This window comes from Diceros bicornis, chromosome X (assembly GCF_020826845.1).
Source record: "Diceros bicornis minor isolate mBicDic1 chromosome X, mDicBic1.mat.cur, whole genome shotgun sequence".
Classification (NCBI taxonomy): domain Eukaryota; kingdom Metazoa; phylum Chordata; class Mammalia; order Perissodactyla; family Rhinocerotidae; genus Diceros; species Diceros bicornis.
This window is the reverse complement of record NC_080781.1, coordinates 100570402-100595274: the sequence shown is the minus strand read 5'-3', so window position 1 is coordinate 100595274 and position 24873 is coordinate 100570402. Positions and strand designations below refer to the sequence as shown.

At 40.1% G+C, this 24873-nt stretch overlaps 1 protein-coding gene across 6 annotated transcripts in view; it reads right to left on the bottom strand.

Moving 5' to 3' along the window:
• Positions 1–18258: 18258 nt before the first annotated feature.
• Positions 18259–24873, bottom strand: part of MID2 (midline 2) — an 82360-nt gene continuing 75745 nt past the window's right edge. For 4 of the 6 annotated variants that reach the window (XM_058536469.1, XM_058536465.1, XM_058536468.1 and 1 more), the window contains 3 exons: positions 21184–21345; positions 19528–19735; positions 18259–19155 (listed from right to left, as the gene is read on the bottom strand). In XM_058536469.1, the coding sequence (XP_058392452.1) occupies positions 18753–19155; positions 19528–19735; positions 21184–21345 (773 nt within the window). In that variant the 3' untranslated portion in view covers positions 18259–18752. The other 2 variants (XM_058536467.1, XM_058536470.1) reach the window with 2 other exon arrangements.

The following is a 24873-nucleotide window of genomic DNA, read 5'->3' as shown; positions in this document are numbered from 1 at the left end:
AACGCACCGCTTCTCTGGCCATGCTGAGGCCGTGTCCCACATACAGCAACTAGAAAGATGTGCAGCTGTCACATACAACTATCTACTGGGGCTTTGGGGGAAAAAATAAATAAATAAAATTAAAAAAAAAGAATAGAAAAAGAAAGAATCAATAGTGAAAGTAGAAAAAAAATCAATAAAAAATGCTATTATAAAAGAAAATGGGAAAGTGGAAACAACCCAAATGTCCATTGACAAATGAATGGATAAACAAAATGTGGTATATACATACAGTGGAATATTATTCAGCCTTTAAAAGGAAGAAGATTCTTAAACATGCTATATGAATGAACCTTGAAGACATTATGCTAAGTGAAACAAGCCAGACACAAAAGCACAAATATTATATGATTCTACTTATATGAAGTACCTAGAATAGTCAAATTCATAGAGTCAGAAAGTAGAACAGTGATCACCAGGGGCTGAGGGGAGAGGGTAATGAGGAGTTATCGTTTAATGGGTATGGAGCTGCAGTTTGGGAAGATGAAAAAGTTCTGGAGATTGATAGTGATGATGGTTGCATAACAATGTGAATGTACTTAATGCCACTGAATTGTACACTTAAAATGACTAAAGTGATAAATTTTATGTTATGTATATTTTACCACAATGAAAAAAAAGAAAACAGGCAAAATATTTGAATAGACTTTTCACAAGGAAGATATAAAAATGGCCAATAACACGTAAAAAGATGCTTAACATCATTAGTCATTAGGGAAATGCAAATAAAAACTGCAATGAGTTACCACTTCACACCCACCAGAATGGTTAATATTCAAAAGACTGACAATACCAAATGTTCATAAGGATGTTGGTGGGAGAGTAAAATGGTACAAAGATATGGCAGTTCTATATAAAACAGAACATACACCTATCCTATGACCCAGCAATTCCATTCCTAGGTATTTACCCAAGAAAAATGAAAATATATGTACACAAAAAGAATTATACAAGAATGTCTATAGCAATTTTATTTACAGTAACCGAAACTAGAAACAGCCCAGGTATCCATCAACACAGGAATGTATAAGCAGAGTGTGATATAATCCATACAATGGAGTGTTACTCAGCAATAAAAAAGAATGAAGTACTGATACAAGCAACAATGTGGATAAATCATTATGCACAGAAAGAAGCTTTACACAAAAGAGTACATATTGTGTAACTCCATTTATAGGAAATTCTTGAATGTACAAAACTAATCTATCACAATAAATTAGAACAGCGACTACTTCTGGTGGAGAAGTAGAGGGGGGGATTAACTGGAAAGGGGGAACTCTCGGAAATGATAGATATGTTCTATAACTTGATAGAAGTGTTGGTTATGTCAGTTGTCAAAACTCATCCAATGGAACACTTATGAAAATTTTCTATTTCACTATAAGTAAATTTTATCTTTAAAAAATCAAAAAGAAATATTGAACTCTGGTTAATGATATGCATGCTGAAGTGCATAGGGGTGAAATGAAGTGCAAATTACTCTGAATGCATCAAAAAATAAGATGGATTGATGAGTAGACAGATATGTAATGAAGTAAATATAGCAAAATGTTAAAAACTGTAGAATCTAAGCGTTGGGTATATGAGTATTCACTGAATATTTCTGTATGTTTGAAAATTATCATAATAAAATATTGAGGGAAAACAAAACCTGTGAGATGTGGTGACAAAGAAGTTTATAGCCTTAACTACATGTAACAGAAATCTAGAAAAGTTGAAAGTAAAAGAACTTTCAATTTTAAAAGCTAGATAGGAAGGAAATAAAAATAATTAAGATAAAATCAATAATTATTCCACAATGAGATATCACCTCACAGCTGTTAAAATTATCATCATCAAAAAGACAAGAAATAACAAGTGTTGACAAGGACGTGGAGAAAAGGGAACCTGTGTGTACTGTAGGTGGGAATGTAAATTGGTGCAGCCACTACAGAAAACAGCAGGGAGGTACCTCAAAAAATTAAAAATAGTACTACCATATGATTCAGCAATTCCACTTCTGGGTATTTATCTGAAGAAAATGAAAACATTAATTCGAAAAGATATATGCACCCCAATGTTCAATGCAGCATGATTTACAATAGCAAATATATGGAAACAACTTAGGTGCCCATCAATGAATAAAGAGATAACGTGGTACACATATATACAATGGAATATTATTCAGCCATAAAAAAGAATGGAATCTTTCCATTTGTGACAACGTGGATGGACCTTGAGGGCATTATGCTAAGTGAAATAAGTCACAGAGAGAAAGACAAATACTGTATGATCTCACTTATATGTGGAATCTAAAAAATAAAAAAAACAAGAGCTCATAGATACAGAGAACAGATTAGTAGTTTCCAGAGGGGCGGCAGTCTGAGAGTGGGCGAAATGTGAGAACGGGGTCAAAAGTTACAAAAAGTCCAGTTATAAAATAAATAAGTCATGGGGACATAATGTACAGTATGGTGACTAGAGTTAATAATACTGCATTGCATGTTTGAAAGTTGCTAAGAGAGTAGATCTTAAAAGCTCTCATCACAAGAAAAAAAAAATTCTGTAACTATGTATGGTGACGAATGTTAACTAGACTTATTGTGGTGATCATTTTGCAACATGTACAAATATTGAATCATAATTTATGTCAATTATATCTCAATAAAATTAATAATTATTGAAATAGAAAGCAAACAATAATAAAATAGAACAGATCAATGAAAGAAAACGATAGTTCTTTGAAAAGACCAATAAAATGGACAAATTTTTAGCAAGTATGATTTCAAAAATAAAGAAGGCACAAATTAACATAAAAATGAAAGGGAAACAAACTACAGAAACAGAAGAGATTAAAAAATATCAAAAAAGTACTATGTATAACTTTTATACCAATAATTTCAAAAATCTAGGTGAAATGGATAATTTGCAAGAAATAAATAACTAAAATTGGCCTAAGAAATGGAAAACTTAAATAGACCAATTAATCATAGAAGAATGTGAAATGATAAAAATCTACCTCAAAAGTCACCAGCTACAAAAAGTTTTGTGGGGGAGTTTGACCAAACCATCTAGGAACAGATTAATCAAACTTTACATAAAATTTCCCATAGCAAAGTAAAAGAAGGGAAATGACACCATACAGCAATAAGGCTAGTATAATCTTGATACCAAAACTGACAAATAAAGGGAAAGAAATTATAGGCCCATCTCACCTATGAGCCTAGATATAAAAATGCATAACCTTAATACCAAAATCAGACAAGCACAAAAAAATTATAGGCCATCATTTTTCACAGGGGTGCTAATGGCATTTTTGGTGGAACAATTCTTCATTTAGCATCCCTGATCCCTATCTACTACATGCCAGTAGGACTCCCCATACACATAGCCAATAAACTGCGACAAACAAAAGCATTTCAGTCATTTTCAAATGCCCCCTAGAGGAGCGGTTCAGCTCCAGGTTGCAGGTCAATGCTACAGGCAACCTCACTTATGAACACAGATACAAAACTGCTGCATAAAACATTAGTCCCTCAAATCTCGCAGTACATTAAAAAAGCTACATCATGCCCCTATAGGCTAATCCTAGGAATGCAGGGAAGCTTTAACATTTACAGATCTGTCAATGTGGAACAGTCACCAACTCCTTACTTGGAAAATTGGCAATTACATGGAAAGAGTTAAGCATTTATCCTGTCTTTCCTATAGGAACTGTATTTTAGGCTTACCAAATAGCCCTAGTAGATGATGGACAGTTCTTCTTACAGAGGTATACTAGCTAATAAATGCTGAAAGAATGACAAAATTAGAAAATCATTACTTTGAAACTCTTAATGAAATAATTTGTTCAGACAACAGTTATCAAATGGATGGTAAAGCCATTATGCGAAAGGATGATGGAGAACTTTACAATGAAGAGATCAGACTACCACCACTTCAATCCACTAAAAGTGAGGCAAGCAGACATTATGTAAAAGGAAGTACATAGTATCAACTATGAAATAGGCTTGCCAAATATTAATAAAGAACCTGAATCTAATCAAGTATTTAGATATAACTTCCAGTCTACAGGGAATACAGGCAATACAGAAATAAGTTAAACAGCACCTCAAGGAAGAAATCAGACAAATCCAGAACGTGGGAGAGTCTACAAGACAAATGCCAGGTTTCTTCAACAAGTCAATGGCATGAAAATAAAAGGGAGGAGGTGATGTTCTGTTTTAGCTTTTTAAAAACTTAAAACTAACTTAAGAGATATAACCTAATACAATAGTTGACTTTGGTTGGATCTTGATTGGAACAAACCCTAATGGTAAAAACATTTTTTAGACAATTGGAAAAATCTGAATATGCACTGGGTACTAGTGTGATAATGGCATTACAATTACATGAGAGGATGTCCTTTTTGCTATAATTTTTCTGTGACGCATACTGAAATATTTAGGAGTGAAATCATGTGACGTTCCTGATTAGTCTAAAATATCCCAGCACAGGGGCTGGCCCGGTGGCGCAATGGTTAAGTGCTCAAGCTTCACTTTGCTGGCCTAGAGTTCGCAGGTTCGGATCCCAGGTGCGCACCAATGCACTGCTTGTTAAGCCATGCTGTGGTGGCGTCCCGTATAAAGTAGAGGAAGGTGGGCACGGATGTTAGCCCAGGGCCAATCCTCCTCAGCAAAAAGAGGAGAATTGGCATCGGATGTTAGCTCAGGGCTAGTCTTCCTCACACACACAAAAAAATACCCCAGCATAAAAGAAGGGAGGGGCAGAGCCAAAACAAGTATGGCAAAATGTTGATGGTTATTGAAGCGGAGTGATGGGTACATGGGGGTTTATTGGACTCTCTACTGTCATTTATGTTTGGAAATTTTCATAGAAAATTTTTTAAAAGCTTTCAATACAATTAAACGCACTAACAATTTAAAAGGGAAAAAAGCTATACATCCAATTTATAGGTGAAAAGACAATTTATAAAATTTCATACCTATACTTGCTTTTAAAAAACCTCAAAAACGTAGGAATTAGAGAAAACTTATTTAACTTAATAAACAGCAACTGACAGTACCCCACAGTAAACATCATACTTGATGAAATTTTAGAAGCATTCCCATTAAAGGGAGGGATAAGATAAGGATGTCTGATATCACTGCTACTATTCAATCTTATACTGGAGATCCTAGCCAATGCATTCAGACAAGAAAAACACATGTGATATACAGATGGAAGACAAAGAGATAAAACTATCAATATTTGCACATAATCTGTTTGCCTACTTAGAAAATCCAATAGAATCAATGAACAAACTATTAGAAAGAAAAGAGAATTTAGTAAAGTTGTTGGACACAAAATTCCATACAAAAACTAATAGCTTTCTTATACATCCACAATAATTATAAAATGAAAGAAAAAATCCTATTAAGAGTAGCAACAAAAATGATAAAGTATCTAGAAATAACCCAAACAAGATATGTTCAAGACATTTATGGAGAAAATTATGAAACATTACTGAAGGACTTAAAAATTTGAATAGAGAGCCATACCATGTTTATTCATATAATAGAAGACTCATTAATGTAAAGATACCAATTCTCCCCAGTTAAATCTGTAAAATCAATGCAGTGCCAACAAAAATGCCAATAAGATTCTATATGGGTATGATAATCTGATTCTAAAATCCATATAAAAAAGTAAATATGCAAGAATAACATAAAACTGAAGGAAAAAAAAAAGAAGATTCTTTCCATGCCAGATGTCAAATATATTACAAAACTATAGAAATTAAAAGTCTGGTATGAATGCAGGTATAAATAAATGGACCAGTAAAACCAAATAAAAAATCCTGAAACAAACCTAAGTATGCATAAGTATCTAGTATTGATTAAAATCAGCATTTAGAAAGGAGTAGAGAAAGAAAAGAGGAAGGCATGTACAAGGAAGTACATTGCAGCACGTTTTATAATAGCAAAAACTTAGAAATAACTATGTCAATGGGGAAATGGCTACAGCAATCACAGCCTATCTAGTCTGTAGAATATTCTTCAATGGTGAAAAAGAACAAGTTAGACTTATACGTACTAACATGAAAAGTTCTCAGACATAATGTTGTAAGAGCAGCAGGCAGAAGAACAATATATATAAGCATGATACAATTTATATGTTTTAATAACACTAAATAATACTATATATTCTCCATGTGTATGTGTATGTGCGCGCGTGAGAGAGAGAGAGAGAGAGAGAGAAATGTTTGCAAACGAAAAGGTCTGGGAGAAGTTAAGTCAAACAGTGAGTAGGGAAGGGAAGAGGCAGAGAGGAAATCAATGATGACCAAAGGAGGTTTTAGCCTTCCCTGTAACATTCTTTTTTTTTTTTTTTTTTTGTTTATTTCTAATCCTTCGAAAGAAAAATGTCTTCATGTGTTATTTGTGTAATTAAGTCAATAAATAAGAAATTTAAAAGCTGCATAACAATATCAATGAGTCCAGTTATCTAAAAGATTATATGTGTATAAGTACTTATTTATTCATATAAACACATGGGAAGGGGACTGTAAGGATACTCACCAAACTGTTGACAGTTATTTTTTTATTGTTTTGCCATTTTTTTTTTTTTGGCAGGATGGCAAGTAAGGAGGGAGCAGGAAAGACAGTTTCAAGATTTACTCTCTCTATACCTGTGTACTGCTTCAATCTTTTACCATAAAAATATACTTCTATATTATTGAGTAATTAAAAAATAAAGACATGGAAAAAGTCAAAGACACACTATTAAGTAGAAAAAGCTAGTTGCTATATGTATATATAACATAATTATATTGTACACATATATAATAATGTATACATCTATTGTATTATATATGTGTGTGTACATATATATATATTCTAACGTACACACACAAAAATACAAACTGGACTTTCACAATTTATGTACTTCTGTGTTGTTTTTTTACAATGAGCATATAGTCATGCGTTACTTAAGAAATATTGTGGTAATCATTTTGCAATGTATACATATATTAAATCATTATATTGTACATCTTAAACTTATACAATGTTATATACCAATTATATCTCAATAAAACTGGGGAAAAAGAGAAATAAGTACACAAGTACAGAGAAATATGATCATGTAATTCACCTAATAAAAACTCTTTAACAGGAGCATTATCCTATTAAAAACTCTTTAATAGGAGCTCCTAGGATAAAGTCCAAAATAATTAATGGTGCCTGCCACCCAGCCTCAGTTCACAATACTCTCCCCTTTGCTTAATATGCTCTAGTCATGGGAGACACCTTTCACTTCTTCAAGTCCCCTACACATGTTCTAGTTTCAGCTCTCCGCATATGCCGTCTGCTCTACCTGGAACGTTTCTTCAACTCACCTCTCATCCACCTCCATCTACCCCGATTGATCCTTCAGTTCTCATCACTTCTTCAGGGAAGCCTTCCCTAACATTCCAGACAGGGTCAGGTCCTCCGTTTGCAAGCACTTATAGAACCCTTATCTTTCCTTCACAGCTCTTATCACAGTTTTCAGTTTTCTATTTATAGGTGGGATTATTAATATCTGTTATCACTCCTACTAGACTGTTAAGCTCCACAAGAGCAGGACTCTTGTCTGTCTTGTTATATCCTGACATCTAGTAAGAGCTCAGTAAATATTTGTGAAATAAAAGACTGCTCCCTGTTAATCAGGGTGGACCTTGACTTTGGTACTAGCTCCATTTTCCTCTCCATGCCAAGCCCTGCCATTATATAAGCAACCTCAATGACTATGGATGACTCACCCAACACTCTAGCCTCACTGTACCTTGATCTCCTCTACTTCTACAATCTCTAAGCACGTTACACCTCACATGCCATTTCTAGCCATTTGTGTCCTAGACCACCCAATAAACATGGAGCTGTTTCACTTCAGAATTCCTGAACTTCACTATCCCAATCTCTGGCTACAACCTCCTACCCCTATTACTTCTTGGTTCTCAGAATACCCACTCCTCATTCTCATCAAGATCTCCCATCCTTTGACTTCCTCCATTCTCCAGCTCATTACCACCTCATTGCTTTACTCCCTATACAGTCTACACACAATGGTACATCACTTCAACCACTCTCTTGTTAGCAACCTCACTGCTCTCATCATTTTTAATCTACCATTTACTGAGCAGTTACTATGGGCCACTCTCCATGTATTATCTCTGTAACTTCTCACAACACCTATATGAGGTAGAGACCACCATTATCCCCTTTTACAGACAAGGAAAAGGATTCTTAAAGAGGTGAAGTAACTTACCCAAGGTCACACAACTAGAAAGTGGCGGATGGAGCAGAATGGAGTTGGGATCAGAACCAGGGAGGCTCTGATACCAAGGTCTGCCCTTCAAACCAGGTTATTTTGTCCTTCAGAGGAAAAGATAGCTCTGACCACAACAGAGAGAATGAACTGGAGGGAAGCAGGCAAGTGTGAAGGCTTGAAGACCAAGGCAGCAATCCAGGTGAGAGTTGATGGTGGATTAATGATTATCTACCTGAACTTCATAAAAAATTCAAACTAAAGTCCCACTTACTTCAGGTGTGTGACTTTACAGGATGAACTTGGTGGGCTTTGGCTGAGGATGGCACAGCTGGCTGTGCCTAGATGAGACCAAAAAGAAATACGCAGTTTAATCCATTCTTTCAGAATAAAATTTTTATCTGAAAAAATATATATATATATTTCTAGGTACACTGCCATTTATTAAATGCTTCTGTGTGCTGAGAATTTATTATAGTCTTATTTACACTTCTAATAACCTGTGAGCTACTATCCCATTTTATAAATGGGGAAAGTAAGGCCCAGGAAGATCAGGAAAATTGCTTCAGGTCACACAGTTACTTAATGGTAAAGATGGGATCAGAACCCAAGTCTGCTGGTCTCCTTCTAGTCACTTATCCAACAAAGTGCCAACCTTAGAGCCATACTCCCCACACTGCACACAGGCTGTTGAGACCCCTGAGCGCAGCAACCAGATCAAAGAACACGCTACTAATCCCTATGCTCCAACCTCAGCAAAGCGCTGACCAGCAGATCGGAAGCTAGCGAGATCAGCCGCCAGCTCACGGAGCGGCCTGGTTGCAATGCACAGCACCCCGGCTTTATGGGGAAGGTCATGAGACCCCCTAGAAGCCGCACCAAGCCCAGGACAGGGCCACAGAAAGCGGAGGCAACAGCTCAGTCACCTGTTCTACTTCTCCACTCACAGAATCAAAAGACACAATGGCAAATACAAAGTAACCTGTCTGAGTTTTCTCCCCGCTTTAAGCCATAATCTGGGGTCTATGGACTCAAGAACCCTCTATGATTACACGCAAAACGTGTCTTTTTCTTTCTTTTTTTAGGAGATGGTCAATAGTTTTTCTCAGATTTTGAAAGCGGTCAGGTCCACCGTCCCACCAACACCTCAAAAAAAAGTTAAGAATCATGACTTGAAGCTCTGTCGACCCGAGCTTCTCTGACATCTTTACCTCAGTCCGCATGCACGCAGCGACAGTCCCCACCCCCGGCTTCGGTCAGCGTTCCTTTCCATCCTCCCTCCCCGCCCCGGCACGCCTACACGCACGCACCCCCCACGCACGCACTCCCCCACGCACGCACCCCCCCACGCATCACCCCCCCACCCACGCACCCCACGCACACGCTACGATTCCCTACACACACGCATCTTCCCCCACCCCTGGACACACACGCATTCCCACGCACGCGCGCCTCCCCACCCGCGCGCCTCGGTACCCCCGCGCACACGCACGCATCCTCAGGGCCTCTCCCCTTCCCTCTTCCGAGGGCTGGCTTCTGCCGGCGCGCCCGCCGCCCCCGTCCGCCTGCTGCCCCGTCGGCGAGGTCCCTCCCCAGCGCGCTGAGCTCACCCCGCCCGGGCCGCCTGACTGGGCGGCCACTTCGCTCCTCACATCCCAGGAGACACCGGGCGGGGTGTGGCACCTCCCACGCTTGGCCACCAGGACTTCAGACGACAGGGAAGCCACCGCTCAGCCTGAGGGAACTCCCTCGATTTCCTGTCCCTCTGAATGGGAGCGGGGAAGACGTTTCATCCTCGCTGGGAAAAGTGCTCACCTGGTTCCCAAATGCAGTTTGCCCTTCCTCTGCTTCCTGTCAGAGGGAAGGGATTGGAGAGACAGCCAAGGCCTTTGGGGCGGGAAAGGGGAAATGACTCAGAGAGGAGGCGGCTCAGAGGGAGGGGCCGGCCTGGAAAGGGGGAGCATGGGGGAGCCGGAGGGAAAGGAGAGGAAAAAAGACGATAGGAAAACCGTGGCGTTGGGGGTTGGGGGGTGGCGGTGTTGAGAGTGTCTAGCACAGTCCAGGAATCCTGCCTGGTCAAGTCTGAATCCAGGAGCCTCTGGCCTGGGTCATTTTCTGGGTGCTGGGCCTTAAACTCGTTTAGCCTGCACCAAAGGCAGCCATGGCCAAGACCCTTGCTAGCAGCTCACCAGGCACCATGGAATCTGCTGGTCTGGGCAAGGACGCCGAGATTAACTGTTCATGTCCTATGGAGCCAATAGTAGTCCTCATCTCAGAATTACTGGGAGGATTAAATTAGTTACTATGTCTCAAGTGCTTAGAATAGTGTCAGGGACACTGTAAGGAATCAGAGTGATAGCTTGTGTTATTACAAACGTGTTCATTCATTGATGGTCTGTCTCCCTTCTAGAATATGAGTCTTATGAGGGCAGAGACTATGTGTTTTGTTATCACTGAACTCCACCTGATACAAAGAGGCTATCAGTAAATTGTTGGATGAATGAATAAATGAGTGACTGAAAGATAACTTGGACTAGTGGCTATGGCAAGACCCTCTCCTCTGCCATGTAAAGGATGCATCTGTGGAAGTTTGAGGGAGAAAGGCTATGAGTGGGAAAGGTGGCACATAGGACCCCTGTTGGTGTCTCTATCAAGTGACCTATTTTGCCCTTGGAAAATGTAATGTCTTTGGCAATTTTCTGCATGGACGTATGGAAGACTGTCAGGCAGCTGACCTGAAAATTGAAACTGGGATGTGGCTAGCTAGAGCAGTGTTTGCATCTTGTACAGTTAGTGAGTAAAGCAGGATAGGGGGAGAGAGCTGAAGTGGGAAGCTGAAAAGTAATGGTGGCAAAGGTAAGTGGGGGAGATTGGCAGGGGAGCTCCAAGTGAATTGAAGTGTGTCTGGAGGAGTATAGTCACCCCAAAAGGGAATCTGATAGAGGTCCTAAAGTAGCAGTAATGTTATCCATCTCTCTGTTCTAGTCATAGGGTTCCTGATGATCTGCCCTGATGACCCAACATTCTTGGGGTAGGTATGCAGATTAGGCTCCTACTGCTACATTCACTAAATTTGCATTTATGGGAATTCATACTGTTGGAGCTAGAAGACACCTTAGAAATTACTCATACATTTCCATTCATAGTTGAAAACCTAAGAGCCAGAGATAGCAAAGGACTTGGGCTTTGGAATTCTCTGGCCTTGGTACTGAATCTTGGAGGGCCTGAATTTGTTGTGTGTCCCATTATTCCTTTAATACCTGCCCCATCCCATCCCAACCCCAAAGAGGGAGAAGAATAAAAGGACATAAATGGAAGGTCAGCAGAAGGGAGGGAGAGAGGAAGTTCCTCAACAGACTCAGACTTCTCTTCCTTTTGCTTCCCTTCCAGGGAAGGTACCTGGGCCTTCAACTAGCTACTATAGAACAGCTCCACCATGGTACCCTGGCAACCTTGCAGTATCCACATAAGCCCTGCAGGCAAAAGTTTGAATCCAGCTAATCTGAGTCTTGGTGAAACGCCTGTGATCCTCCCAAAACACAAAAGGATGAGAAGCCTGCAAGAAGCTGCTTCAAGGCCATCTCCCACTCGCTTCCTTTTCTCCCCTCTCCCCTGGGAGGCTGTCAAGAAACAGTTTTTCATCACCTCCCACCTGCTGAGATCTGGTGAGATAGTGTTCCTGACTCAACCCCCTCAGAATAGAGCTACAGACTACAAAGCCACTCAGCTGCAGTCTAGAATTGGCGTCTTAGCAATGGGATATCCCACAACTACCATTGTGGTTCTCTGGCCCCTTTTGTTTCAGTGTCGTCCCTTTTGGTGATTGGGACAAGGACCGCTAGGAGCCGGAACCTTTTACTGCTTTTTCTTTCACTGTGTAAATAATAAACTGTTTGAATCTAAAAGTGATTCATTGTATCTTTACCTGCTGAATCAGTCAGGCCTTGGACTAAGCGTTGCCTTGTGTGCTTGACAGCTGTCTATTGTGAATTTCACACTTCTTGTATATCACAGCAGCCTCCCTTATCGCTGAGAAAGTTGAGCTGGACAAAACGATAGGTAGACCATAATGGCTTTTTCCCATCATTGTACATCAAAGAGAAAATCAGCCCAAATTCCATTTTCTGGGACTTACAATCTGGCTGAAGGAGTAGCAAATCCTCTTTGCATTCTGTGTACAAGGCTAGCCCCACAGAGAGTGGAGTTGGCATCTATATTCTGGTATTTGAAAGACTCCTTTTGGCTCAAAATATGTCCCCTACAAGCCTCTCAGTGCATTGCTGGCTGACCCTTCCAAACCTGAAAGTCTTAAGTTTTCCCTCCCCACCTTGTCACCCCCAGGTTAGACAACAAAAGCATTGCCTCTAGAAGGTCCTTGTTAACATTTCTTGTTTTCTGAGAAGGAAGGAAGAGGTGGAGAAGTTGGTGAGGATGTGAATTTTGCCCACACTCCTCCATTAGCACATTATTGATGGTTAATTTATTAATTCTTCTAATTGTTCCCTTTGAAGGATCCTGGCCTTAAAGAACAGTAGCCTGTTACCAAGAGGCAGTTGTGAGAATGCTGGATCAGGAACACGTGCCTGAGGGGGATTATGGAGTGGTGCTGTGGAATTCACCTAAGACAAACCTGACAACATATGAGGTGGCCCACTTGTCATTCTGCTTATCAGGTTCTGTTTCTATTCCAACCAGCATTTACTAAGCATCTGCTATGTACAAGTCTGGTAAGAGCTTCCATTCTCACCTTTGTGTCTCCAGTAAAGGCGTCCTTTTTCAGATACCACAAGTGACTCGAGTTTACAGATTGAAAACTCTTTGGGAAGAATTACTGAATTAGGTACCCCACTAAATCTAGTTAATAAATGTTAGGAATACTTTTTCATCTCAATGTGCTCCCACAGAACTGAGAATAGTGGTAACATGACGAGTGATCAATAAGTGGCTCTTGAATGACCAGGCCAGATCAGTCACAGTTGTAATTTGTATATTGTGCCCAACAGTTACAGGAAGACCACCTTGATTCTCCACCCCTGGAAATTCATAGTGGAGGAGAGTCATTCCCCGTGGCTATCATGCTATATACATTTCCAATATCCCTGTAACAACTTACTTGGCCTCTGTTACTCCTAACCTTTGTAACAGACCACCTGGTCCCCACCTATAGGCTCAGCTTCACTGAGACTTACCAACTCTATTCCTAGGTGTGGGAACATAAAGAACCCCATGTCTGCTCTAGCCTGGCAAATGAAACGGAGTCAGCCTTTCCAAACATCATATCCCCCCAAAACATTTAAAATCTTAGCTGTGGGTAATAGCCCCATATTTGGCTTTTGCCCAGGCTGCTCTCCAGTTAGACCACTAACCCCCTGATATTCCAAATTCTTGTCTCTTATATTTTAATCCTCTTGACTTGGGCTATAGTCCCTGTAAGCCCTTGGTCTGACAACCTGTTTCAAGCCACTTCTCTAGATGCCACCATTGACTGGCCTGCTTCATTTCACATTTCATGCCTCCTTTAGTCTGGGTGCAACCACAACTCTGCTTTTAAAGTATGCCCAAGCCCAGCTCTGGGGGATCTCCTAACCCTCCCAGGCTCCTCCTACAGGCCAGGTGTTTAACAGCAAGTCAGCTCACTTCTGGCCTGGTCCTGACCTTAACCAATAGGTTCCAGCACTGGGATTTTCTTTTTTCTTCCTTAATTCCCACCTTCGGCCCCAATCCCTGAAACTGAATGTGCCATGTTTCCTTGGGCCTTATACCTTCATTTCTTTAGTCTTCTTGACTGTATCCTGCTCCTAAAACCAAAGTCTTCATGATTGCATCTCAATTTCTAGATGCCCTGTATCCTTTCTGCCCAAATCTCTACCTATTATGTGGTAATTAATTTCCCCCAAGTCATTTAGACAATTCCAGTAACTCATAGCCATCTTACTTTTAATCTTCACCCAATTTAAACTCCAGTGAGAGACAATCAAGAATTCATGAATACATATATATTTATTTAATTCTTAATATAGCATTTTGGATGGGCTGGGATATTTTAGAGGGGTGAGGCTGTGTAATCCGCAGACGCTCAGATTTCTGTTACTAGGAGAGACACTATTGGTCCAGAGATCCCAGTAAAAACAAGCCTGGGGTAAAATATTTGATAAAAAATAGTCCAACAATCGTCTAATAAATATTCTAGCTAACGACAACAACACAGCATATGTCCGAAACTGGCAGACCAGACTGTAAAAGGCAGTTTTACCTAACCTGATGACAGTCAACCTGGCAAACCTGTAATACACAGGCAAACACAGCCCAATGGCTCCAAGGCTGCAATTGGCTTCAGAAATTGAAATAAGTGTGGGAGTGGTTCTCATCTGTCAGCCTCACATTCTCCATTCTGTAGAGGAAAGGGTATCAAATATTTGAGCTTATCAAAAAGCCCATCTATGGATTGCTCCATCCAGGTAGTCATATATAAATATGTAAACCATGGAAGCTTAGAAAATTCACCTAGTGTATTTTAGCTGAAAAGAACTTAGAAGTGATTTGCTGCAATCTGAATTTCACTGCATCCAAAGTTACACAATGGAATTACATGATAAAAACACATACAGATGCAGTTACTCTTACTTACAAGCAGCCAGAATTCCAATGTGACATTAAAATTTCTTTCATATTCTCAAAACAGGTTTGACTTTACTTTTGCTTATCTTTGTGCTTTCTTCAATAAGACAATATAAAAAGTGGAAATAAGCATAAATTGCAGACAGAAAGAATAATTTGCTAGCAGAAAGAATTGTAGGAGAACAGATTGAGTAGAGCAACAACAACGAAAATTTATGGAGTCACCTTCCGGGAAGATATGAAATACAGGTCCTATTCCCTTTGTCCAACTGGGTTCAGCTAGAGGTAGTCAATGACTTCTCTTAAGGTCGCTGGCATTGCCAGTATTCTATGAAAGTCTTAAGTTTACTGAAGTGAGTATCTGGGACTCACCACACCTCCACTGCGTACTTTGCCACTAGATTGCTTCTTGGAAAGCACTTCTCATTATTTGGCTCAGAAATTTCATTGCTCACCCCAAACCCAGTTTAATTTCCTACTTTATTCAGTAGGCTTAGCTCTGAGTGATTTTTGGCTATAATCAAAACTTAAACCCACCTTCAAAGAACAAAGTCCGAAAAGATTGAAAAATTATTGAAAAAATGGTGCTATATGCTCCAGACAATTCCCCAAGTCAACTTCCAAAGAGCTTTTGAGAAGGACAATGCTCATTTATATCTATGAGTCCCGGGACATCTGCAGAATAATATCAATACAGCCCAAATGGAGAAGTAACTAAGCTTTTCTGCCCAGGAAACAACAAACACCAGTATGGATATCAGAGTACAATAGGGAAACTTTGATCATTCATTCATTCACTCACTCAATAAACATTAGCCAGGCAACTACTCTGTTCCACACACTATGCCAGGTGTTAAACAACAAACACAGAAGACACAGTCCCTGCCCTCAAGGTAGTCAAAGTCTAGTAGGGAAGATGATTAGTATAAACTTTTGTGTGCATCAGAAGTACCTGGGGAACTTGTTAAAAATGTAAAATTCCACCTGTGTGCCCAGATACTCTAATTAAGTAGATCAGAGGTAGGGGGCCTAGGAATCAATTGTTTTAACAAACACCAAAGGTGATTCTAACAAGTTGTCTGAGGACCACACTTTGAAAAACACTGTTATACAATGTGATTATTGCTGAGGTGGGGGATGCTCAGCTTGCCCCAGGAGCTCCGAAGAAGAAAACATAGCCCAGTCTAGGAGTCAGGAGTTAACCTGGTTGAGAGGGGCAGGGGTGGGGAAAGATAGTCCAGGCTTGGGTCAAAAGTAGGGTGGGGATATTGTTTTGTCTCAGAGCACTAAAATCTGAAGGACACAAAAATGAATGGCATGGGAAACCCAAGGACAAGGCAAAGAAAACTGGACTGGAGCGGGGGTGGAGTGTTCTGCACTTACCGCATTTTCACACTGTTCCCTTAATTTAAGAACAATTCCTAGTGTTTCCTGTGAGCATCAAAATTGTTAATAATGTCTCTGTTTCAGGCCCAGAGAACAACTTGTGTAAATAGTTAAGCTTGGCTAGAGTAACCAGTGTGAGAGGGAAAGTGGCAAAAGGTGAGGCTGAGAAAGCAAATGGAGACCTGAAAAGCCAAACCCTAAGTAACTGGGAGCTTCTACTGAATGCTATGGGAGCCAGTGAAAGGTTTTATGAAGGAGGAAAAAGTCATGTGTTTTGTTTAAGAATTTGGGGATAGGCTCTAGAGGAGAGACCAGAGCAACTTAGAAATGAAAGGCATACACCTTAAACCACCGCTACACTGTACTGGGACTGAGGCTGGGGGAGGAGATGAGTATTTCTTACACACTTAACTAAATGCCAGGCACCGTGCTAGGCAGTTTACATGTGCTATCTATTTAAATCTTTGCAACAGCCTCATGAGGTAGGTATTATTTTACAGAAGAGGAAACAGAGGCTCAGAGAAGTGAAGTACTTGCCCTAGGTCACACTGCTACTAAATGGCAGAGGAACTAGGATTATTTTAGTCCAAAGGCTATGAGCTTCCCATTACAGCAACTATTTCCCAGCACTTCTGAATCTTAATGAGGTTGCTCATTTCCTGATTAGAAGTACATATGGCTTTTAAAACCAAAAAGCTGACTTGGCCACTAGATAGGTAAGTTGGAGACTGCCATCTGTATCTGCATCAGTCCTGCTTTCCACGTGAGGTGAACAAACAATACAAAACTGTAATTTTGGGGATTTATATAGATACTTTGTCTCTCCTACAGAATAGTAAGCCGTTTGACAGCAGGGACTGTGTTTTATCAGTATGTCAGCAATAGCGTGGTACCTGGCATCTAGTAGTTTGTTGAATGAATTAATGAAGAACATCCACCATGGTGGTGGAAAGGAAGAGGGGAGAAGTTGGGCATCGTTTCACGGCTCCAATCTGGGGGCTTGTTACAGCTACCACTTTGTACAACAGTAATATTTTCACAACTCCCAAGAAGTAGAGTCCTTGAAGCAGACTTAGCTCCTGGAAAGGAGAAAGCTCTGGTTCTGACGTCCCCACTTCCTGCTGTGGAACTGACAAAAACACAGACCATACAGCTTGATTCCCTTCACCGATAGTGATGAGGACTGGGATGAAGCTTACATCTGCATTTGCCATGAAGTGTTGGCTAAGCAGATGAACAGTGTAAACAAGACTGCAAGAGGAATGATTATTTAACCTATTTAAGAACAGGTTAAGAACAAACTGTTCTCAGGCATTCTTAAGCACTTTAGAAGTGTTTTATCTGAAAATACAAGTACATTTATGTGCAAATAGTTCTTGCATCTATAACACTCCATTCTTACTAAGTAAATAAAGCAGGTTCATAAAGAACCTCCATTAGGCAACTCTTTTTTTTAGCCTAATTCTAGTAACTGTATGCACTTGAGAGTAATAAAACTATATTTCTTTGAAATATTCTGTGATGGAATCTTTAACAATTCAGGCGAATCTCCTCCTTTAGGTAGCCTCAATGAAACTGCTACATATAACACTTCTACCTGGATCAATTTTCTATCCAGCAATAGCATCTCTTGTGCAATCTTGTCCCCCAATATTTCCTAATCCAACCTAGAGCTCTTCCCACCATCTATGTCATTATTGCATGTATATGTGTGTGTGACAGGAGGGAGGGAGGGATAAATGGAGGAAGGGGAGAAATGTTAACTGATTTTGATGTTCCCTTTAGGGGACAAAAATGGATGGTATAATTTATTTTCCCTTCTAGTATATTTCTCACTCAAATGAGCAAATTAAAAAGTTTATTATGTATATATAATTATAAAATGAATATATAATACATATTATTTATTCATTTTATATATATATTATATATACACATACGTTTGCTTTATAATAAATCCTTGATTTTAGGTTTTTATCAAAAGCTACATATAATATGTGATCATTTGACATTTCAAAATTCTACTTGGCCAAAGTGGCCAGTACTAGAAAGGCTGACACCCCTCCCTTTCTGGCTGGCTAGCCCCTTGTTCAGAGCATCTTTCTACATTATGTACCTAGAATTACCCTAATTGCTTCCAATATCATTTATACTCCTAAATCACTGGGAATTTTTAATTCTCCAATGACGAGAGGCATTCGTTAAATTCCTTCTCCAATGGCTTGAATGCACACTACTCAGATAATTTGTTCTGAGAAACTCAATACATTAAACTCAAATACAAGTTTTAATGCACAAAAATTAAATCTATAATATCTAGTTATTTTGGATGCTTCAAATGAACTTTATTTTTGTATCTCGGATATTGGACACTAACTGAGGTTTAGGAGGGGAAGAACTGCTGAACTGGAGAGCCAGTGAATTATATGCTCTGTTGAAACTTAATGGCAAGCTTTCATCCCAGAAACATAAGGGGATTCTTGAGGCCTGCAGTTGCATTCCTGCCGCTCGGGGTAATCAATAAAATCTGGGGCAGGCAAGCCAGACAGGATCATTAGGGATTTGTTCCAGATTGTGAATGTTGGACAAACTGGAAGAATGAAGGTCACATCAAAAGTATGAAGATGGAGAGAGTTAGCTGGGTCATAGAAAGACAGCATGTTGTTGTCATAATCCAGAAGGACACCCAGACGCTTCAACTGCGGAGGCACATCCACCAGCATCTCCTTGTTGTTATGTCTCACGACGAAGTTACTATTGCATCGAGAGAAGACCCAGGAGGAAGCATTCTTGCCGATCCATTCATTCTTGGGAGCTGATTTGTAGGCAATGCCAATTGCATACCTGTGAGACAGTAGAAAGGAGAGAGAAATAAACATTTACTAATGATCTGGGTTGTGCTAGACACCATACGGAATATAGAAGAAACAGAATACATGTTTCTTCCTTAAATAGTTTACATTTAGATCCATAATGTTGATACCACTAGAGCTTTAAAAAGTTAGCAATTAGAGTGATGTAGTAGTTTCCAATTCCTAGCTCAGTATGTTTTCCATGATTTTTATTAGAAAACACTGGCAAAGTTTTCTAGGAGTGGTTTTCATCGCATGCCTTTTAACTTTGACTTACTGGTATTATGTTTGTGCTACAGAACTGAACCTCCCAGGAACCTAACAACAGGGGAGAGAAGAGAAAAGAGAAGTAGGCTCCACTCACCATGTCGAGGAACCCATGACCACCTCCCAGTAGTGGCAGCCACTGTCAATGAATATATTTCCTGCCGCCCCATAGCACCCTGTGCCACTAAACCTCTCTGGGGTATGGCTCTTCTTCAGAGAGCTTTCATCCTTCTCCATCTGCAATCCATCATTGGAGATCTTCAACTTCTTGTGAGTCATTTTGGGATCCAGTTTAAAGGGTTGGCCTGAAAAAAGTAGAAAAAAGAAAATGAATGAGGAAGTGTTTAAGAATTCGTCCTTCAGGACCATCACTACCAGAGGAGCCTCCATATGACGATCATTCTTGGGTCAGTGCAAGTTGGTTGCTGTTCAGATTATATTAAGAAAGCAGGCCAGAAGCCTCTGTTTTTAATAAAATAAGAAAAAGCTGTCCCCTCTTCATATATTATCAACTTAAAAGGGGGCTGTCAGGGTCTCACGTTCCAAAATATGTTTTGTACTTTGCTTTATTTCATTGGGTAGTCTGGGATTTGAGCAGATTTTAGGGGAAGGAGTGTTTGAGGTGAGACAAAGTGAGGGAATTGATGAGATAATTGCTGCTTAGTGGCAGATCAAAAAAAGAACTGAATAAATAAAAAATTTAAAAAAAAAAAGAACTGAGAATAACTCAGCAATGGGACAATGTTTTGCCCTCTTAAAACTGAGATGTAAATAATATATAATTAGGTAAATTTGTTAGAGTGATTGTTGCATCATCAATGATTAGAGAAAATATTTGTTGTGTGGGATCATTCACAACAAGTCATATGACAAAACCAGTTATTAGGGTATGGCAAGAGCTGTATTATACAAAATGAGTCTGTGGCAGACACCATTGGCGAACACAACACCCATTCCCTACTTTTTCTCTCTTACCCACTTTCACTATAGAGGCTAGAAAAGCTAAGTACTTAAGCCCCTAGCTTCCCTTGCTGCTAGGAGTGGCTAATAAGATGGAAGCAGATAGAAGCAGAAGTCAGACATGGTGGGGAAAGCTTCTGGGAAAGTGCTTGTTTTCCGATAAAAGGGATAACCATCATGTATACCAACCCCTTCCCCCTTCTTCCTATCTTGAAAGGAAATATTACATCTAGAGATTGCAGTGGCCATGTTGTGACCATGTGGCAATAAGCCAATACACAAAGGGAGAAGGAGCCTGGGTCTTTTATGATATCACAGAGCTACTGCACCGGCCCTGAACCACCTACCTTCAAACTTCTTGCTATGTGAGAGAGAGAAAAAAGTGCTTTGCTTAAGCTACTAACTATTTGTTAAGCTAAGTTAGTTGAATTTTCTGTCACTTGCAGTCAAAAGCATTCCTAGCAGGTATGGTTTCTCTGCAGTAGGATTTTACCAGATTATCACAAATAGTATTCTTTTACTCAACTGTCCCCCAAGCATGGAAGTGGGTGGGGTGCAAAGAAAAACCCTTCACTAATATCCTCCCAAGGCACCAGCTATTTTATGTATATCTCTGTGTCCACATTATCTCCCAGGGGCACGAAGAAACCCTTTGCCCAAAGCACAAACTACAAAGTTCCTCTACCGGGTACCTCTGCTCTCTTGCACTGCCGTGGGTGCCTGCTCGGGCTGAGTGTACTCCCTAGCATGGAGGGAAAAAGTGATCTCTCCTTTCGGAATCACCATAACATACTGTTTGTTTTTAGGCGGGTAGGTTCACTGTTCCGGCTGCCTGCTTGGTTTATGGCTTTAACAATGAAGATGTAGCGTGTCCCACTCTGGAGTCCGTGCACTGTGTAATGGTTCTGTTTAATGTTGGGTACAATCATCCAGCTATCCACTGAATTATACAGGCCTGTAACATGGGGAAAGACAAGGATGTTAACCAGCAGGTAATAGAGACAGGATGAGCAGCACACTGAAAATTCATCATAAGCCCTCCCAAAAGTGAATTTCATTTTGTTTTCTTTTGAGTCTTGGAAGACATAGTGAGATGAACCTCCTCTACTTCTTTTCTCCCATGGATCCAGGCTTATGCGAGGCTCCTCACTTCTGGTAATTGAATGTAACCACCAGTGAAAGTTAGGTTATTTCAATTTTCTGCCAAATAATACAGGAAAAGCTACTATACAAAATCACAGAATCATCTCTTTTATGGAGTCTCTAGATCTTTACCCCAAAGGTCCAATCTTCTGAGAGCTGAGTCTGGCCTCGTATGGATGGAGAGGTCCTGTGCAGAGCACAGGAACATGGAATCTCCAAGCCGAAAGGACACCCAGACACTATATTTCCATAATTTTACAAATGGGAAACTAAGATCAAGAGAAGAGAAGTGACTTGCCCAAGGCCACAGATAGCTGGTGATGGTGCTGAGAGCAGAACCCTGGTCTCCTTAATCCTAGTCCAGTGTTCTCTCCACTACATCACAATTCATAAGGTGCATAACAATGTTCCTTTGTCTCTGCAAGGTAGTGAACCTTTCAGGGCTCATTGACCCAACTCTCCCACCCCATCCTCACCCTTACTTCCAAAACTAACTGGGCTCTAAGGTATCATAGGGAAGCCAGGAGATGCCATGATAACCAAAGCAAAATAGCATCTCGTCACTTGACACTACCCACTTTTACCCCTTCTTGGTTCTGATTCCAATACTCATTTGAAGTTGGGTGGTCCAGGAACACATTGTTGTCTGGAACTTTCTTCCCTCTCAAGTAGGGAAAGGGATCAGAGATCTAGGTTTCTGCTTTTGAAACTCTTTAGACCATAAACATTGACTTAAACAGAGAAAAATGTACATAATTAAAAACATGTACTTGGCTAACTTTTCGTAAAAGAAAGATCGACATTCTAGTTTGTGGATGATCTAGACTTCTCTCTTCTTTTCAGTTGGTTTACAGCTTTTTAACCACAATTCTACCAGAGGCTAAAAAAGACAGGGCAAGGAAAATGAGCAGTGAATTTAGTCACTTCTATGCAACTCTAGTAAATGGTTTAGTGAGGTTAAAAATTGAAAATAATAATGAGTGTTTTGAAAGTGATTTGATCATGAGGGTTTTATAATTAATTTGGGGGGAGGTTAAAAAAATCTAAATTAAAACTAGGAAAAGAAGCATAATGGAGGGCAAATAGATATGCTATAGAAAGAAGAATAATTGGTGGAGATGCTCAGTGATTCTTAGGAAAAGATAAGAAGGATGAGGGCCAGGAACAATGTTTGAGGGCTTGGCTGTCTACATACCAATGCACAGTATGAATCATAAATTGTGCATGAAATTTCAATACAAATACAAAAATATATGATCTTCCAGATATACTCCCAACAATACAAAACATAAAACATAACAAACTTAACAATGAAGTACCATGTAGCTATAAAAAAAAGAATGACGAGGGAGCCGGCCCTGTAGCATAGTGGTTAAGTTCGGCATGCTCCACTTCAGCAGCCCAGGTTCGCGGGTTCCGATCCTGGGCGCAGACCTACACCACTCGTCAGGCATACTGTGGCGGCAACCCACACAAAATGGAAGAATATTGGCACAGATGTTAGCTGAGGGTGGATCTTCCTCAACCAAAAAGAGTAAGATTGGCAACAGATGTTAGCTGAGGGTGAATCTTCCTCAACAAAAACAAAACAAAACAAAAGAATGTGGAAGATCTCTATGAACTGATATGGAGTGATTTCCAGGGCATATTATTAATTGAAAAAAGCAAATTGTAGGGGCTGGCCCAGTGGCGTAGGGGTTAAGTTCGTGCATTCTGCTTCAGCAGCCCGGGGTTTCCCGGTTCAGATCCTGGACGTGGATGTACTCACCACTCATCAAGCCATGCTGAGGTGGTGTCACATACAGAACAACTACAACTCTAAAACTATGATACACAACTATGTACCTGGGCTTTGCGGAGAAAAAAGAGAAAAAAAAAAGAGGAAGATTGGCAACAGATGTTAGCACAGGTCCAATCTTCCTAGAAAAAAAGCAAATTGTAAAAGCATATAAAGCATGCTACCTTTTTTGCAAGAAAGACAGACAAATAAGAAAACATACATATATTTGCTTGGATTTACAAAACAACAATAACAGGAAGAAAAACCCAGAAAATAATAAGTTGGTTACTTACAAGGGATAGGGGTGGGGGAACGGGATTAAAAAGATATGAGAGAGACTGACACTTCTCTGAGTATACTTCATAGTTTTCCCTTTTGGAAACATACTGTTGTTTTACAAATTCAAAAAATTAAAATGAAATCAATATGAATGGGAAGACTGGGGACTAAAACTGAAGGCAAACTGAAACAAATGAACCCAAGTGCATTGCAAATGAAAAACAACCACACCAAGAGGATGGGGGCAGGGGGAGAACTGCAGACAAATCCTGAATTATTGTTTGTTTTTGTAGTGGTATGGGCAAAGTAATTCTGAAACTATTTTAGATGTATTACAGGATTGAGCAAATGAGTAATGTGTTGATGTTGTGGGGAGCCAGGGTTCTCATTGTGGAAGTAGGAACATACAAATGTGGAATGGGAGAAGGCAGGAAAGAACCTGTGGGGATGGACTGGAATGGAGGTATTGGTATGAACTCATGATTTCTAAAATATATATATTTATGTGCGTACATACGCGCACATATGTCAAGTGTGTGTGTCATGTGTGCATACGGATACATATGTGGGTGTATGTGTGTATTTCTAGTACCCAGGTCTTGGTCTCTAATACCATTCTCACACTAAAAGGAAGCAGGTTTCTTGGAAAAAATGGCTGATTTCAAGGCTGGGGCAGGATATAGTCAAAATGAGCCTAGAACCTTTTATTATCCTGGAAAGTAAGGAAGTGCTCCAGAAAATGATGGGAGAATGAATATAAAGACTCTGGAGTCAGCTTAAAAGGCTCCCACTGGCTAAATCTGGGCAATTTAAGCACCAAAATAAGTTAGCGCAGTAAAAAATTATAAACCACTGGAAAAAAAAAAGAGAATTCATGAGTCCATAATGATAAGTAGATAAATAAATAAACAAATGGAGGGTGGGGCTTTTGCTTACAGTAAAATGCCAAGTGCCAACTTGTAAACACGGGAGGGAACGCTCAGTTAAAAAAATCATCATTTGGGGGCCAGTCCGGTGGCGCAAGCAGTTAAGTGCGCACGCTCCGCTGCGGCGGCCTGGGGTCAGCCAGTTCGGATCCGGGCGCGCACCGATGCACCGTTTGTCAAGCCATGCTGTGGCGGCGTCCCACATAAAGTGGAGGAAGATGGGCACAGATGTTAGCCCAGGGCCAGTCTTCCTCATCAAAAAAGAGGAGGATTGGCATCGGATGTTAGCTCAGGGCCGATATTCCTCACAAAAAAAAAAAAATATATCATTTTGCAATCGTCAGAGTAAATATTG